The 12,500-nt window shown below is 40.4% G+C and overlaps 1 protein-coding gene across 1 annotated transcript in view; it reads left to right on the top strand.

Annotated features, from left to right (window-relative positions):
* The window catches only part of LOC119595212 (Down syndrome cell adhesion molecule-like protein Dscam2), a 65,055-nt gene that overhangs the window by 43,025 nt on the left and 9,530 nt on the right, over positions 1-12,500 (top strand). The window contains 8 exon segments of the mRNA XM_037944379.1: positions 2,779-2,948; positions 5,521-5,652; positions 6,073-6,230; positions 6,907-7,070; positions 8,250-8,518; positions 8,835-8,975; positions 9,778-9,930; positions 11,378-11,511. Coding sequence (XP_037800307.1) covers positions 2,779-2,948; positions 5,521-5,652; positions 6,073-6,230; positions 6,907-7,070; positions 8,250-8,518; positions 8,835-8,975; positions 9,778-9,930; positions 11,378-11,511 — 1,321 coding nt within the window.

The following is a 12,500-nucleotide window of genomic DNA, read 5'->3' as shown; positions in this document are numbered from 1 at the left end:
GTGAAAGGTGAAGGGAAGGTCGTTGGAATCCTACAGGTGATAGGGAGGTCGTGGAAATCCTACAGGTAAAAGGGAGGTAGCTGAAATCCTACAGGTAAAAGGGAGGTCGTGGGAATCATCCCCTAGGTAAAAGGAGGGAAGTCGTTGGAATCCTACAGGTGAAAGGGAGGTCGTGGGTATCTACAGGTAAAAGGAAGGTCGTGGGAATCATACTACAGGTTAAGGGGATTTCATGCAAATCCTAAGGTAAGAAAGGGAGGTCGTTTGTTAACCCTTTCACTCTGTTGCTGTGGGATTTGAACTTCCTCTTAGATTCCCATATTGATTTTTAGGAGTTTATGAACGATACGAGAAAATGATGTGAATTGGCAATATCAAACGTTAATAAAATATATTTTTTTTTCACGTTTAAATGTTGTTCTCAACAATTTAAAATGTTTAAAGACAATAAATAATAAAACTAATATTGCATTATAGATCTATCGGTATGTCGATAATATCCCCAAATTGTTTCTTTCAAATAATGTAAAAAAAACACACACAAAAAAAACGAGATCTCCCTTTTTTCGCAAAATAGCGCGTCTGGCAATTCCAATGATTTTGAGAATTCCCACCTTCAGTAATTTTACAAGGCAGATCAAGGCGCTGAGAAATTTCGTTTATCATGGACTAATTTTCGTCTCTCATTCGCTATGCAACCTTCTTTTTTTTTTATTAATCTCTTCGTTTTATTTATTTATTTTTTTGAGGAGGTTAAAGAATTGGCCTTTTTTTTTTTCTTTGAGGGTTTAAGATCTCAGAGGGAGGAATGAGAATGATTCGTCGGTATGAAAGCGAGATTGAAAGACATAAAAAGGGTTTTAATTTCGAAATTGTGATTTGTAGACATTTTTTGCCATTAATGCCGGGTCAAGGACTATCCTCATTGCTGGGGCTCGAGGCAGCTCTGGCTACGGTGCAGCTCATCGCTATTTTTGTCTTTTGCTTTTGTAAGAGGGCACGTGTTTCGAATTTATCTTACGTGGACACAGACACACGCGCATACATAAAAGCACGCGTTAGTAAATACACATATCCGTTTTTTTTTTTGTGTGTGTGAGGGAGGGGGGTAGGGAGGGAGGGAGGGAGGGAGGGGGGAGATAGATAGATAGATAAATAGAATGATATATATATATATAGATAGATAGATAGATAGATAGATAGATAGATAGAGAGAGAGAGAGAGAGAAAGAGAGAGAGAGAGAGAGAACGAAAACAAAAGAGAGATTAAGAGAGGGGAAGACAATATCCAGGAAAAAAAGGACGGAAAAGACAAAAGACGGCGATAGAGTGAGAAGAGAGAAAAGGCAAAGAAACAGAAAACGAGCGATTAATACAGACCTCAATACACATAACCCTTCACCTTTACCGCAGAACCTCCTTCCCTCGTCCAGAAAATCCCATTCATAACACAAATCAATAAACAAATAGCCACGAAAACGTTTCAACGCCAACGGAATTCCTAGTAACAAACGTTCCTTATGGACTTGCTCGATCCGACAGAGCTAGCGGGAAACACGGGAGAAAAAGAATCGCTAGCGTTTGGCGTACGTAGCATAACTTCTGATATGAGATACAAACCCTTGGAGAAAAGTAGCGGTTTTAAGATATACGTAGTAAGCACGTGTAGCGTTGTTAGCATGGTTTACGTAGTGTTGGAGGCAGTGAGGTTATCGCTAAGTATCTGCACTGTAGGAAATGAATTGTTTTTTTTTCCAGTAAATGTGTTGTAATGCAACGTTATTTCCTTGCTGTAAGCAACGAGATCACAGATTCTAATCATTGTGTTGTATGTTGTCAGCTGATTATATATATTAAAAAAACAAACTTATTTATTTATAGACTTTATCTCTCTAACTCAAGCGGATTAGCGGATTTAATAATCAAAATGGTTTTACCGAATCTGATTTTGTTGTAGAAGTAAAAACTGATCTTTCTATCTATCTGCCTATTTGTCTATCGAATGTATCTGTTTGGCCATCTATTATATTCATATTTATATTTATCTGTCTATCTGTCTGTCTCTCTTTCTATCTGTCTGTCTGAATACCTTTCTGTCTTTTTAACTTTATATCTGCCGGTATATACCTCTATTTCTATATATTTATCTATCTATCAAGTCAACCTGTTTATCTAATCTCTCTCTCTCTCTCTCTCTCTCTCTCTCTCTCTCTCTCTTCTCTCTCTCTCTCTCTCTCTCTCTCTCTCTCTCCTCCCTCTCTCCCTCTCCCTCTCCTCTCTCTCTCTCTCTCTCCTCTCTCTCTCTCTCTCTCTCTCTCTCTCATATATATATATATATATATATATATATATATATATATATATATATATATATATATATATATATATCTTTCTCTTTTCTGTCTATATATCTTTCTACATATCTTTCTAGATAAATGAATATAGGTATGCATCTGTGTACACACACTTACACACACACTCACACACATAAACACACACACACACAACACACACACACACACACACACACAACACACACACACACACACACACACACAGACACACACATAAACCCACCCACCCACCCACACACACACACACACACACACACACACACATACTCACACGTACCCCCCCACACACACACATACCCTTTTTTCCCCACCTCCCCACTCCCTCCCCTCCTCCCCCCCCACCCTCTCCAACACAGCAACCCAACCCCCCTACCCACCCACCCACCCACCCACCATCATCACCCCCTCTTCTCCCCACCCGCAGACACGAACTCCGCGAATCGGCTGTGGGCGGCGGTGGGCGTCTCGGCGAGGAGGAAAGACTCTTGGAACTGGTGGTAAAGGGCGTGGCCAGAGAGGACGGAGGGGAGTATACCTGCACGGCTGACAACGCCCACGGACACGCCTCCATGACGGTGATTCTCCTCGTGCAAGGTGAGGGGAAGAAATAGCCGAGGGGAGTGTGAGATCCTCCGGCGTCGTGTGTGAGAGTGAGGGGAATTTTGAGATGCTGAAAAGGAGGCTGAATTCCATTTTTTTTTTTTTTGTGTATGCCTTTGTGTCTTTATCTATTCACCTATCTGTTTATCTATCTGTCTGTCTATCTTTCTATCTGTCTATCCTTATTTACCTATCTGCTCATCTATGTGTCTGCCTATCTATCTATTTATCTTTATTTATTTATCTATCTATCTACCTATCCTATCTATTCATCTATCTATCTATCTATCTATCTATCTACCTATCTGTCTATTTCTCTCTCTCTCTCTCTCTCTCTCTCTCTCTCTCCTCTCTCTCTCTCTCTCTCTCTCTCTCTCTCTCTCTCTATATATATATATATATATATATATATATATATATATATATATGTGTGTGTGTGTGTGTGTGTGTGTGTGTGTGTGTGTGTGTGTGTGTGTGTGTGTGTGTGTGTGTGTGTGTGTGTGTGTGTGTATTAATAGATAGATAGATAAATAGATAAATATATATATATATATATATATATATATATATATATATATATATTTATATATATATATATATATATATGTATATATATATGTATATATATATATTTATATATAATGCACGCTTCCATAAGTATATCATTCATCATACAACGCTTCACTCTGTCAGAATCCAACCGGCCTTAGGAATGCGCGTCATGTAATCAGAACTTTTCTAAACGCATTTTCAACTTGACGGTCCGTGTATGCCTTGTATGTTTGTGTACACGTATGTTAGTTAGTTTGTGCGTATTTATTAACGTGTCCGTTAAATCTAAAAAGTTGTGTTAGAGACGTTTTAACAAGCCATCCACGAATTTAATTAAATATTCAGGGCTTTCAGAAGTACAGATCTACAATACAGTATATTGCAAAAAAATGTAGTTATTTCTTGTACCTCTGACTACAAAAAGTGCAAAATTCTTAGAAAGTATAAAAGGAAAGAAAAATATAATGATAATAATGGAGAGAAACAGTACTAGTGAGTCGATGATTAGAAAGAATTAGAAAAAAAAATATTAATCCTTTTCATATATGTGGATCATTTTAAAGTATTAAAAAAGGTTCACTGATATGTTATATATACACAATGTATGTTTTATTTCCGTAATATGTATTTAGTAAAAAAACTGGCTTTGGATTATGAAAGTTCCTCGTCTTTTTTCTTCAGTAGAGAGAGAGGGGAGTGGGGGGTGAGCTAAAGAGAGATAGATAGATAGATAGATAGATAGAGAGAGAGAGAGAGAGAGAGAGAGAGAGAGAGAGAGAGAGAGAGAGAGAGAGAGAGAGAGAGAGAGAGAGAGAGACAGACAGACAGACAGACACAGACAGACAGACAGACACATTCTGACAAACAAACAATTTACACCAACCAAACAAACAATAACAGAAAAAAAAACTCCACTCCCCCTTTTCCACCTCCTCGGCCGCCTATAGCACGTAAATAATACATCCCGATTTACCAGTTATTAACCGAAAACAGACGGGCATAATAGGAGGGGGAGAGGTGGTGGTGGAAGAGGGCAAGGGGGAGGAGGAGGAGGAGGAGGTGGAGGACGAGGAGGTGGAGGAGGAGGAGGAGGTGGAGGACGAGGAGGTGGAAGAGGAGGAGGAGGAGGAGTAGGAGGAGGAGGAGGAGGACGAGGAGGTGGAGGAGGAAGAGGAGGAGGAGGAGGAGAAGGAGGAGGGAGGAGGAGGAGAAGGAGGAGGGAGAAGAAAAAGAAGAAAAAGGTGAAAAGATGAAGAAACGAGATGATAACAAACTGAAAAAAAAATAATAATAAAAATGGAACCAAAAAAAGTGAAGGAGAGAAAAGAGAAAAAGAGTAAGAGGAAGACGAAAATGAAAAAAAAGAATTATTAAAAAGCTGGCATTCAAAACGAGGAAGCAAGAACTGTCAGTGCCAGCAGGTTCGTATGAAATATTTTATAAAGTAAATCTCACTGATGATCTGTTTCAGAATTATTTCTTTCAATCTTTCTTTTTTTTCATCCTTTCTTTTTTATTCAATTTCTGCCTTTCATTCTTTCTTTTTTTCATCTCTCTCTTTCTCTCTGTCTGTGTCTCTGCTCTCTATGTCTCTCTCTCTCTCTCTCTCTCTCTCTCTCTTCTCTCTCTCTCTCTCTCTCTCTCTCTCTCTCTCTCTCTCTCTCTCTCTCTCTCTCTCTCTCTCTCTCTCTCACTATCTCTCTCACTCTCTCTCTCTCTCTCTCTTTCATACTCTCTCAATTCCCCTCATTTACCTCTCATCTCCTCTCTCGTCTTCCCCTCTTTACAAAACCGCCTTCCGCCTCTCTCAATTCCCTTTCCTTCCCTTTCTATTTTTCTCCTCCTTACTACCTTTCCCCTTTCACATCCCTCTCTTTGCAAAATCACCTTCCCTCTCTCTCTCTCTCTCTCTCTCTCTCTCTCTCTCTCTCTCTCTCTCTCTCTCTCTCTCTCTCTTTCTCTCTCTCTCTCTCTCAATTCCCCTCATTTACCCCTCTTTTTTTCCCCTCACCAGAACCGCCGGATCTTCCCCGTTCCCTTCACATCCTCGAGAAAGGTGCGAGATACGTGAAACTCGCCTGGGAAGCTCCACAAGACGGCAATTCTCCTATAACGAAGTACACGCTTCGCTACACCCGTCTTTCAGGTGAGTGGGCGGGGGTGGGGTGGGGGGTGGGGATAAAGATGATACGTGAAGAGAGGGAGAGGGAGAGAAGGAGAGAGGGTGAGGTGGGAAGAGGGAAAGGGAGAGAGAGAGGGAGAGGGAGGGAGAGAGGGAGGGAAAGAGAGAGAGAGAGAGAGGGAAAGGGAGATGGAGAGGGAGAAGGAGAAGGAGAGGGAGAGGGAGAGAGAGAGGGAGAGAGAGAGAAAAAAAAAAAGATAGAGAAATGATGTGATAGTAAGGACTGTAATAGTAATAGCAATCACAATGAGATAAAAGTATTAATAATGATAATAGTAGTAATAATAATAATAATAATAGCAATGAAAATAATGACAAAAATAACATTAGTAATGATGATGATGATTACTCTAACACCCCAAACGCACGCCCACACGCCCACAGGCTGGCAGCAGCAAGGCCTTTTGGAGAACCACGGCGAGCTCGAGGTTTCCGTGGGCGGAGGAGAGACGGAAGCTCGGGTGGACAAACTCACGCCCGCGACTCAGTATCTCTTCACTCTCTACGCCCACAATGCTATGGGTCCTTCTAAACCTTCTGAGGTGAGGTTTCCAGCCGATGAGGTGATTATTTCCATTTGTTTTTAATGGGGCGAGGTTTCTTTTTGGTGAGGGGGGGGGGGTCATTTGTTATGAATGAGGGGAGGCTTCATTTTGTTAATGAGGTGAAGTGAGATTTCTATTTGTTGTTAATGATGGGGGGGGGGGGTCTGTTATTAATGATTTTTTTATGAGGGGAGGAGGTTTAATTTTGTGCTAATTGGGTAGGGTTTCCATTTGTTTTTAATGATGGGAGGTGTCAACTTCTCACTAATTTGACTAAGGTTTTCTTTTGTTGTTAATAGATGAGGTTTTTATTTGTTGCCAATGAGGTGAGGTTTCCAGTTGTTGCTTATGTGTGGAGGTTTCCTTTCCTTTTGTAACTGGTGAGGCGAGGTATCCACGTGTTTTAATGAGGTGGGGTTTCTAAGTGCTACTAATGAGAGGTTTCCTTTTGTTGTAAATGAGGAGAGGTTTCCATTTTAATGAGGTTCGATTTCCACTTGTGGCTAATGAGGAGATTTTTTTTTTTATTTCTTACTAATGATGACGAGAGGTTGCGATTTATTGCCAATGAGACGAGGCTTCCATTTGTTGATATGTACCATCTATTACAATAAAAAATGGTAGTAGGAGTAGTAATAATACCCACGAAAAAAAAAATCTTTCTCCCCCGCAGGCCCTCCAAGTGACAACGGAAGGAGAGGCCCCAGGAGCGCCGCCAAGGGACGTCGAGGTTTCCGCCGCCTCCTCCAGTAGCCTGAAGGTGTCGTGGCTTCCTCCGGATCCTTCGAGTCAACACGGGAGGATTCTTGCCTACTACATCGGCTACGGACAGGCTGGGTGAGGAAGGGAGGCGGAGAAGGGAGGGAGGTGGAGGAGAGAGGGAGGTGGAGGAAGGAGGGAGGTGGAGGAGGATATAAGGGGGGATGAGGAGGAAGGGAATGGGTGAGGGGGTGGGGTGATAAGGAGGTGGAGAAGGGAGGGAGGTGAGGGAGGGAGGGAGGTGAGAGTAAGGGGTAAGGAGATGGAGTGAGGGAGGAGAAAGGGGGGATGGGTGAAGGGGTGAGGAAAAGGGGAGGTAGGTGAGGGAGGTGGGTAAGGGCGTACGGTGGGTGAAACGACGTGGAGTGAGTGAGAGAGGGAGGGAGGAAGAGAGAGAGAGAGAGAGAGAGAGTCAGAAAAAAGCAGCCGATGATATGGAGAGGAGAAAAAAAAAGATATAGATAAAAAAAAGAGTAGTAAACAGAAACAGAAAAAGAAAGAAAGAAAAGAAAAAAGGAATCTGGCAAAACAAAAAAAATCCAACACTTCCTACACTACACACTTTTCAAAACACTTCATATGATTAACATTCCCATTCGAATTCAACAAAGAATCGCATATTCCCCGCAATTGTTCCGCTCTTATTGTTGGTCTACTGAATGCCTTTATGCATAATAAAAAGGGAAAAATGTCTATTCAACCTCAATGTTTTCTTAAAGTTCAGTGAATACTAACAGGTCTTTTGTTCATACGTGTGTGTTGAAGAAAAATAATGTACATATTTTCAGCCCAATAGAAATTATACGGTTCATAGCATTGGCTTTTCAAGACTAAAGCTGATAATTGATAATGATGGTGTTAATAGTGATAATAATGTTATGATATCAATAAGAAAACAAGGATAGTTAAAAAGAATAATGATAATGATGATGATGACGATGATGATGATGATGATGATGATGATGATGATGATGATGATGATGATGATGATGATGATGATGATAACAAAGATCATGATTACAATAATGATTATAGTAATGATGATAATAATGAGAAAGCTAATGATAATAATCATAATGATAACAGTGAAAATTATAATGATAATGATAATAGCAATAACAATGAATGTACATGCAGCAGAAACACCATTTTTAGTAATATTAATAATGGAGATGATAACCATAATCATGGCATTGATAATGATAATAATAATAACAAAGCAATTTACCATCTTACCCTCCCCCCCTTTTTCCCCAGAGTGTCTAGCGACCAGTACAAAGTCGTCACAGTGGAAGTCGACACGTGGGCCTCCTCACCATCCATCTCCTCCTCCTCCTCCTCTTCCTCCTCTTCCTCCTCCTCGTCCTCCTCGTCTCCCACGTCCTCGTCTGCCCTGGGTACGTGCTGCTCGGCCCTGATCTCGGACCTGATGCCCCACACACAGTACGTGGTCGAGGTTCAGGCTGTCAATGCCCAGGGTGCCGGCCCAGCCTCCATTACTGTTACGAGTTCAACGCTAGAGGACGGTAAGTGTTATCTCCTTTCGTTTTTCCTTGATTCTTTTCCATTATTTGTTATGTCTCTTTGAAATGGTGTGTATGGTTGTGTTCGTGTGTGTGTGTGTGTGTGTGTGTGTGTGTGTGTGTGTGTGTGTGTGTGCGTATGCTCGTTTACGTGAATGTCTGCGTGCGTCTACTTACACACAGTTACTTTTTTCATTACGGACTAGGTCTCTTGTCCAGTCACTGTAGAAAATAATAACCTGCATTATACACCCTTACATACCCCCACACATGTATTAACCCAGAACACATAACGAAGACCACCCCTTCCCTACTTCAGTGCCCTCTGCCGCCCCTACTGCCCTCCGATGCGCGCCCATGACCGCCCACAGTGTGCTGGTGTCGTGGGACCCTCTCGCGCCCACTCTCGCCCGTGGGGAATTACTGGGTTATCGAGTCCTCTACGCCCCCGCTGAGAGAAGTGAGCATCATATCATTCATGTCATGTCACTCACTTAACGGCAGGGTAGACTATTGAGTAAACTGTTTTGTAAATGTGCTTTTTCCCATTAAAAAAAGAAGAAAAGAAAAAAAATATATATATATATACAGAATATAAAATGAAAATAAGGGGGGCTAATGCCAGAATAGCAATTAGATATACCAATTAGATTAATGATTGTAATAATGGGATTAGCAATGGCAGTGGGATTGATAATGGTGATAATGATTATAATCACATTTATGAGCATTATAATAATGATGATGGCAATATTAATGATACTTTTTATAATAATAATATTATTGATAATAAAGATGATATCAATACTAGCTTTGATGATATAAATAATAGCATTAATGATGGCAATAACGACAAATACTGCAACTACTAATAATACAAACAATAATGGTAATGTTATCACTATCAGTTCTACTTCAGCTTCTCCTACTACTACTATTACTACTACTATCACTATTATTTCTACTGCTACTACTACTGTTACTACTGCTACTACTACTACTACTACGACTAACACTACTACTAAACTACAACAACTACTACCTCTACTATTGCTATTGCTCTACAAGCTGCTATTATTACTACTCTATTTCTACTAGGACTGCTGCTACTACTCCTACTCTCACCACCACTGATACTAAGAACAACAACAACAAAACTACCCCCCCAAAATTACCACTAATCCCATTCACATACAAGAATAATAAACAAACTCATTAAAAACATTATTACTAATTATCCCATTCCCTCATTCATCCTTTAGCGAGCGAGTTGAGCGGAGAAACGACCAATTCGGTGAGCGTGGCTTTGCGTGGCTTACGACCCTACACTAACTACTCACTGCAGGTCGTCGCGTTTACAAGAGTTGGGGATGGCCCTGCGAGCGACCCCGTTTTCTGTTCGACTGAAGAAGATGGTGAGTGGCGGCTGTGGTTGTTTTTTGGCTTTTTTTTTTTTTTTTTTTTTTTTTTTTTTTTTTTGCGAGTTTTGTTTTTCCTCTTGTTTGCGTTTTGTTTTTCGTTTTTGTTTTCGTTTTTTCCTTTTTGTTTGTTTTGTCTTTTTTGTCTTTTTTATATTTTGTTACTTTTTTTTTTTTGCTCTTTCCGAATTTTATTTTGTTTTCGTTTCTTGTTTGTTGTGGTTGTTTTTGTTTTTGGCTTCTACCTGTTTTTCCTTCTTTTTGTTATTGTTATTGTCCTAGTTCTTTATATCCTTTTAGGTTTAGGGAGTGAGCGAGCGAGCGAGAGAAGAGAGAGAGAGAGAGAGAGAGAGAGAGAGAGAGAGAGAGAGAGAGAGAGAGAGAGAGAGAGAGAGAGAGAGAGAGAGGAGAGAGAGAGAGAGAGAGAGAGAGAGAGAGAGAGAGAGAGAGAGAGAGAGAGAGAGAGAGAGAGAGAGAAAGAGAGAGAGAGAGAGAGAGAGAGAGAGAGAGAGAGAAGGAGAGAGAGATAGGGAGAAAAGGAGAGAGGGACAGAGGGACTGAAAGAGAGAGAGGTAGATAGATAAATAGATAGATAGAGATAGATGAATAGAGAGAGTGAGATAGATAGATAGATAGATAGACAGAGATAAATATAGATGGATGGAGAGAGAGAGAAGAGAGAGAGAGAGAGAGAGTATGTATTTGCCTGTTTGTCTGTCTGTTTTAATGGCTGTCTGTCCACCCGTCTGTCTATTGGTATATATGTATATGTATGTATGTATATATCTATATGTAATTATATTCATATGCTTGTTTGTCCCTTTTCTGTATAGATGATACTGAGTAACATAATTACACTTCAATACACATTTCGTACCTGCTTCTCTAGGGAACAAGATTGATAATGTTAATATTTCATTGACCATTAAATCTGATTGAAATAACAAAGCCTCCTCCTCTCCCCCCCTGCACCCCCCCCCTCCTCAAAAAAAAAAAATCACAGTAGCTTTGTGTAATTAGCTCGGCGTTCATTAGGGACCCGTCATAACATCAATGTCCGAGTGCGATTGCCGTCCTTTCCATCAGGACGAAAACGAAAACGAAAGGGAAAAGGAAAACGGAAAGACAAAACAGAAAATGGGCACCAGAGTATTAGCGTAGACTCAAAGATATGTGGACGCACGGAGAGAGAGACACACATGCATGCACACACACACACGCACGCGCGCACGGATGCATGCTCGCATACAAACACTAGCGCACACGCATGAACGCGCGTACACACACACACACACACACACACACACAGACACACACACACACACACACACACACACACACCACAAAACACAACACAATACATTGCACAACACACACATCTACATTTAATCTTCCCGTAGCTAATATATCCCCTTAAGACTAACCTCCACCTTCACGCCCATAGTCCCGGGACCTCCAGCGGGCGTGAAGGCAGCGGTCTCTGGGCGGGGGACGATGGTGGTGTCTTGGCTGCCGCCCACGAACAGCAATGGGCGGCTTCTGACCTACACTGTCACCACCAGGGGCAGAGACGTCAAGGTAAGCTAACATGTTAAAGGTAATAAAATGAGAATTATCTTAAATGGAGAGGTTTAACACTATCAGCGAAGCTCTAAAGTATATTAATTAATAGATAAATGAATAAATATATACACAAGAAAGAAACAGAATAAAATAGAATGTTGATCCCTTTTCACGAACGTTTCTAAGGAAAGCTCTTACAAAGCAACGTCTGTTTTGAATTATTTCATCACTTATCTGATTATTATGACAAACGTTTCTGAAAACAACTTCCACAATTCATATGTTTTTGCAGTTTTTAAGGTTCCCAGTTGCATCATACAGTAATTAAACTATTCCATAAACTAGCATTAACATCACTCTAGAACTGCAATATAACATCATATTGTATATCCTTTCAGTCTCTTGCTATAAACTAATATCTCATCACTGTGGAATTATCATAAATGTTTTGAAATCATTTTTCACAGTCATTTATCCTTATAGACCAGTTCTGAACTAACATCACTCTAGATCTACAACAAATGTGTCTGACATTAGATATTATGATAAATCAGCATTAAACTAACATCTCCAACAAACGTTTCTGAAGCTAATCATCGCAGTATAATAAAATTTTATAAACGTTTCAGAAGCCAACCCACGAAATGTAACAAAATTTTGCAAGCGTTTCTGAAACCAACACTCGAAATGTAATACCATTTTGCAAGCATTTCTGAAGCCAACCCTCACAATATTACATAATTTTGCAAAAGATTCTTAAGCCAACCCTCACAACAGCACATCATTTTGGCAAACGTTTCTTAACTCATCCCTCCCATTTTGCAAACGTTTCTGAAACCAACTCTTACCATATAATATTATTTCACAAACGGTTATGACCTCAAACCTCACAATATCGCATCATCTTGCAAACCTTTCTTAAGCCAATTTTTACACCATTCTGCAAACGTTTCTGAAGCCAACCCTCTCAACGTTACATTATCTTACAAACGTTCCTGAAACCA

The sequence above is a fragment of the Penaeus monodon genome, chromosome 35 (genome assembly GCF_015228065.2).
Source record: "Penaeus monodon isolate SGIC_2016 chromosome 35, NSTDA_Pmon_1, whole genome shotgun sequence".
In the NCBI taxonomy this organism is placed as follows: Eukaryota; Metazoa; Arthropoda; class Malacostraca; order Decapoda; family Penaeidae; genus Penaeus; species Penaeus monodon.
This window is presented reverse-complemented; position numbering and strand designations above follow the sequence as displayed.